At 40.9% G+C, this 6828-nt stretch overlaps 1 protein-coding gene across 1 annotated transcript; it reads right to left on the bottom strand.

Annotated features, from left to right (window-relative positions):
• Positions 1-75: 75 nt before the first annotated feature.
• LOC106818144 (arsenite methyltransferase-like) lies at positions 76-5599 on the bottom strand (the record flags this gene model as incomplete). The annotated part of the gene is given in 8 exon segments (XM_014822869.1): positions 76-861; positions 1655-1765; positions 3705-3847; positions 4110-4247; positions 4447-4528; positions 4691-4760; positions 5143-5279; positions 5449-5599. Coding segments are annotated over 8 exon segments (916 nt in total), but the record flags the coding sequence as incomplete, so codon positions are not given.
• Positions 5600-6828: the final 1229 nt, after the last annotated feature.

Raw genomic sequence — 6828 nt, 5'->3', positions numbered from 1 at the left:
CAGGGCCGTACGCAGCGGGGGGGGGGGCAGCAGGGGCAGTTGCCCCCCTAGAGATTTTCAGAGTATGCCTTTTAATGGGACAAATAGGGCAATAGAGGGCGTGGAGAGTACCTTTGCCCCCCCTACAGAAAATTTCCTGCGTATTTGCCCACCTACAGAAAATTTCTTGCGTACGGCCTTGATTGTATAGTGTAACACATCTGATGCAAAATTCCATCCGACACAGAAAAAACAGAAAATGCTAATGTGCACGTATGCATACATTTAGTAAGCACAAGAATGGGCTCATGCATGCACACACGCTCAATTACACAATCACAACTACCCTTAGGAATTCTTCAATCTAACGATTGATCAAGTTGATGATCAAACTACTACGTCAATTGAAGCACATAATGTATAGAATTATGCTGCAAATGAATGACAAGTCCATGAGAATGACAAATAATACCACTCTATGCTGTTTACTTGCCCCCATACTTGGCATTTTGCCTATAATCATTATAATAAAATATCATTTAATGAATAGCAAACAGAATAAATTTCAGCTGTTAGATTACATAACTAAATGCATATTTGTTAAAATCAAATTATTCCGATATATCCATTTACATGTCAAGTACATTGATTTCTTTGATGACACTATTGAAAACCAATTGACAATTCAGTTTCTACTACCATATCTGTTACACAAACATAAGTCACTGAAGAAATGATAGTATGACAGTGGAATATGTTTCAGCAAAACAATAAGCATGAGTGTACAATAACTATGCCTTAGGCGCAGCAACTTGGTCCACCTTCACCGCATACCTTGGCATCTTCACTGACTGCAACATCAAATGGGTTCACTGCCGCGACCTGTTGGACGGAAACGACACAATCAACATATCACTAAGTTATTTTTTTATAATCATTCACCACACGTGAACAATTTATGTTACACTTCACCCCATTGATATGCTGTAACAACTGCGACCTCCTAGCAAACAGAAATAGCAACCTTACTTCCATTAGTCTTAGCATCCTTTAAAGCCGCACTATGCGCATCCAAACGCTAATTTCTCCAGTACTAGACTAGCAAATACTTCGTGTCATGCATAATCACACTACCTTATGGCAAAATAAACTCTAGTTCCTTCCATTTCACAGCGTTTGCTTAAAACCCAAAAGAAAGAGGTGAGAAATCTGGTAATCTGGCGCCAATGCCGACTTGTTTGCCAAACAATTTAGCCTCGAAGCGGTTAGGTGACGTCACATGTTTTTATCTTTGCTACACCCGTACCGCTGTACCGCAGCACCGCTGCACGGTTGCTTGGGAGAGCAACGCAAAACTGTCAACAACATCAGAGAATTTGAACAACATTGGAGGTATTTTCAAATGCCTTTTATAAGACAATGCGCAGTGAAATGGGAGGAACTAGAGTTTATTTTGTCATAAGGTAGTATGATTCTGCATGACACGAAGTATTTGCTATAGTACTGGAGAAATTAGCGTGTAGATGCGCATAGTGCGGCTTTAACACAAAACCGCATAAATTATTGTTATTACAACGGTCAGATGTTGGTTGCACTCTCTTGCACTTGGTTGGTACATGTGTCATAAAATATCACTAGAAGGTAATAGAGTAACAGACGTCAGTGAGGTACTTGCCTGGGACTCGGTAGCACAGCATGGCGCCGGCTCATACTTAAATTCATCCCGATAGCGGCTGCACTTTAGGATAACAGCAAGATTTCCGCTCACACACAAGGGCTCGTCCTTCTGCAATCATTATACAACACATTTTGCTACTCGCACTATGGAATCACAGGCTCCATACACATAGAGTATTGTTTCAGGAATTTTCTAGGACTTTTCCAAGACTCTGGGACCTATTGTCAAAAAAACAATTGAATTTTTCGCATAGACTGTTGACAGAAACAAGTTACGAGTTTCTCATAAACAGTGTATCCGGTCCATAAGAAAATGATACTGTTAAAACTAATCTTGTTTCTGACAACGGAACCGAACTATATGTATATATATGTATATATCAGGAGTTAATAAAGACCTATTATTGTGGTTTGTCTTTATTAACTATATATATAATTATAATAATATATATATATACTACACAAACGATGCTTCATTAGCAATTCAAAGAACCACAACATATAAAAGCCAGCATTTAATATCAAACCCTGACAGGCTTTTTTTACAACAATGTGATGCCATTAAAATGAGTGTAAAATTAAATTATTTCGAGTTGCATTGACATAGAAATATCCATTTATACATCGGCTACTGTGGCAAAAATCGAAACGGTAAAATCAGCGTTTTTCTACTTTTCACAATAATCGATCGCCTGTGTGCGGAATGGGTGAACGTATGTGAAACATACGTCTGCGACATAACCATGATTATACTAATTGAAACCACTAAATTGGTAAAATGTTCTGTGCATCTTGAGAAGTAAAGGTAAAATTTTACTAAACGTAACTAATCTGCGTGTCAACAAACTCGGGCTGTGGTAACAAGGCAAACATGTTATTTTAGACCGCGCGGAAATTTCAACTATCACAGGCAGTTGATGGCTGTAGGAGGGTCGAGGCTGATAGATTCCGACATAATGAATACTGTGAACAGAATGGTTGGACCGCGTCTCTGACATCATCAGTAAATGTGTTTAAATGGCCACGGCTAACCACACACGTACGCGGGCAATCCAAACGCTCTGAAAGCTTACATACATTGGTATATGAAGAAATAAGAATGTACAGAGGTGGTACCTGGTGTTATCCATTGAATAAAACTGATAATGAAAAATCAGTGAAATTTCGCATTAAACCTCGAGTGTATCCCAGGGTAAAAAATACACGGGAGCGATGAGCGATTCGCTCTTCAAACCTCCGAAATCGCTCCCATGAGGCTCAAAATAGCTCCCGTAAAATTTTTGACGAGAGCTATTTTTTCCACAGACTTCTGAAAAAGAGCTCCCGTGAAAAAAACGCAATTTTCCCCCTGGTGTATCCTTAAGCGCAATGCGAATGGTATACTATTTTGTACTTCACCACTGAGATACCATCATGCGTGTCTTAGTTCTACAGCCCGGTGAGGTATAAGTACCAGTGCAGTCTATTTGCATTTCAATACAGTTCTGAGAATGCTGTGGTCTTGTCAGTCTGCTTGGTCATTGCGCAAGTCACAACAACACATTATGTACCACAAACGGACCACGAGCATACGTGTACACACGCTTGCATGCACCCACACGTGCACACACACATATACACACATGTATACAAACATGCACTCCTGCACACACACATGATTAACTAAAGGCCTATTTACACGATGCGTCCTAGACGTACGTCCTAGATGTACGTCTAGGACGTACGTCCAAAACGCACCGTGTATGACAATGCAAACGTATGACCCTTGCGATATCGGATGCACAGGATGGATGTTCTAATTTCTTCCGACATTGCGTTTGCATTGTCATACACGGTGTACGTCCTAGACGTACGTCTAGGACGCATCGTGTAAGTAGGCCTTTACGTCCACAGTTCATATACTATTCATTTAGTCATGTTTTACAAAGATACATCATGATCACAATAGCGAACAGGTATACGATCCCTGAATCACATGACAATGATTCTGAAGAAATCACGCAATACGAAATATGATGAGATGGTGGTTGACATCATCAACAACTAACCTTAAAGGAGATATTCTTGTCCAGTATGAACTCATCTGGCAATCCCTCCAATTCTCCCTTGTACACCACGTTGACAGGCTTTCCATCTCCTTGTGTCGAGCACTTGAAAAGGCGATACTCAGCGGAGACAAACTTGTAATCTCCTGATCGAGAAAAGGAACATGACCGTTAGCAAGTGATTGTCAGTATCGGCTCTACATGACGACAGAATAACACAACGATAGTTACTCCAAGGTTTCAGCACAATTAGATAACGTGACTCAAAATAACGCGCATTTATAAACGTCGTGATTTACCGACGAAATTTCTATCTAATATAGCAAAAAAGCGCTCGCTTGGTTCTTATTGAAGATATCACACTGATTTACTGTTTATGAGCAGGTGTGACACTGTCACACAACATACCGACAAGTTCACGCAGTTTAGAGCTTTTGCTATTGATGCTGATCTCCCGAGAGGAAATCAGCATCGGTGTGCTAAAGCCAACTTCCTCTGCAATCTTCCCAAGATCCTTCCAATAGAGAGCGCCAGAGATGCACTCACCTGTTTGGAAATATCAAGCAGACAATCACGATCTTGTAGTCCAGCTGCACTGGTGTCTAGCACTAAACCCCACCGATGTCACCGAACAAACCGCGTACATCACACGCTCGCTCAAGTATTCAAGTCAGTATGTACTCCATTATTAGTCCTGCCACGTGAATTATCCCAAACCAACCCAATGTTTAACGTGCCTACTCACCCCACAGTACTTCGTGCTTGCGGATATTGTCAGGCAGATCACAGTTTGCATACAAGTCGCTGAAATAAAATTCTCCTCCGTCCTGCAAATGGGACCATTCTGCTCTGTACTTACTGATGCAATCAATTACATCAAACACTAAAGAAATGTCAAAACTCTAATGTTAATAATACTTAAATGCTAAATTGCTTGGTAGGCTAATTATTTTGTGACATTTGGGCAGAATGAGTCTGAATGACTGTACCTTGAGGACTTTGTAGATCTCCCCAAGAGCAGCACGTTTATCTGGGACAAGGTTAACCACACAGTTTGATCTGTAAAAATGACATAGCATGTTGGTTAGAGGTCATCTGCCATAGTGATACTATTTAATGTCATCTTAAAATAAATCACGTTCAAAAATTAAGCCAATGACCTGTGCTACATTTAAGCATTGTACATACAATGCTTAAAATTATATTTTTTACCGTGTTCTATAGTAATATCAAATAATAAGTGGAGCTCAACTTGGTGGATCTCATTTTTAATTAACATTTTTTATTACACCCCTGAACTATCAGTCGTAATCACTTGAAAATCACCTACACCAACAGATACATTACAGCAAAATTATTACAAAAAGGTTTAAAACTTAAAACAATGCTGTTTTTACTTAGTATACTCTACGGGTACTAAGTGTGTACAATGTGTACTCACATGACAAGGTCATAGTTGTTCTCCTTTATGCCGGCTTCAATTGGCCTTTCAATGTAGCCAAGTACGAAATCTGTGTTGGGTTCTGCATAGCCAAAGACCTTTGCATGGTAGTCAATATGTTTGCGAGCAACCGCGACCTAGGCATCAGCAACTGGATTAGTTCGCTGTAAAGCTTTCCAGTAAATGTACTAATCACTCCAATTACAAATTCTTGTGACTAATCACAACTCGGAATCAACATCTATTTGAAGTGGATGAATTAAGCTAAGTACTACACTGACGCATTAAACCACCTTGTATCCATACCTGTTCTTCCGTCATATCCAGACCTGTTACCTGTCCTGTCTCTCCAACAAGCTTGGACAGAGCATAGCAGTCTCTTCCACTGCCACTTCCAAGATCAAGGACATGGGCACCGTGCAGGCATGGAGGAATGACTATACCACACCCATAGTACCTACAAGGTAGAGAACAGGTGTCAATGCAAAATTATTACTATACACTCATGAAGCCAATAGCTGTAGCGATTTGCTACGTTTACTGAAATTATGTAGAACGTATTATGTGTAAATCTGTAGCTAACCATACTGTAAGTATAGCATAACATTTGTGCAATACGCTAGCAAAATATATCTCACTCATTTCACTCATTTCACTCATCTCACTCATTCAGCTACCCCTTGAGAGCCCTGACAGTGTCAGTATATACAGTAAATGTACTGTACCCAACATTCAACCACAGAAAATGCTTCGTCATTGCATTAGTACTGGTCCCACCTATATAATGACAATGCATTTTCTGTATTTGAAAAATTAGATACAGTACACTGTATATGTACTGTACACAACTTTCAACCACAAAAAATGCTTCGTCATTGCGTTACCATTGGTACTGCATGGTGCCACCAATGACAATGCGTTTTCTCTATTCGAAAATTAGCCAGCCTTAATCCGGGCGCACACGTGGCAATTTTTATCGCTAGTACAGGGGGACCCACCGACAATGCAACGATCCGTTAGACAATGAAACGACAGTGCAGCAAACACTTGGCGATTGTTCAGCGACTCGGCAACAAATATCAAACATGTTTGACCATGTTTGATATTCCAGCGACGAGTTTCTGGCGTCAAAATCGCCATTGGCATCTTGTATATTGGGGTCCCTCTCTTGTATTTCACAAGGAACTGATTCTCTTCTTTTTGGAATGTGCAGGGAATTTATTCTTCTTCTTATTCTTCTTCTTATTCTTGTTCTTATTCTTATTCAGCAGTCAGTTCAGGTAGTCAGCCTTTAGCCAAATGGCACTGAGGGTGGTCACAGACAGAGTTCCTTTGCGCCCTTAGTGGTTCTTTTACGTCCCCATTGGCTAGTATTTCTGGAGACGGGACCGCCATTTTACGTGGTCATCCGAGCCACGGGAGATTCAGTCTCCAATGTTGAGAGCTAGGTTTTTACACCTTGAGAAAATTCAATGCCCCGACCGGGGTTTGAACTCGCAGCATTCAGTGGACAGTCCACGATGCCTACCACTGGGCCACGGTGGATCTAATTAGAGCGTGCCTTATCTGCTCTCATTACCACTGCCTCACGGATCGAGGTGCAGCGCACACCTCGCGATCTCTCGGCGATTCTGTCACCGGCAACAAAATCGCTAGTCCGAGATTCCTCTGACCAATGCCCACACC

Source organism: Priapulus caudatus, unplaced genomic scaffold (genome assembly GCF_000485595.1).
Source record: "Priapulus caudatus unplaced genomic scaffold, Priapulus_caudatus-5.0.1 Scaffold36, whole genome shotgun sequence".
In the NCBI taxonomy this organism is placed as follows: Eukaryota; Metazoa; Priapulida; class Priapulimorpha; order Priapulimorphida; family Priapulidae; genus Priapulus; species Priapulus caudatus.
Note: the sequence above shows the minus strand (reverse complement) of the source record. Positions and strands in the feature narration are given on the sequence as shown.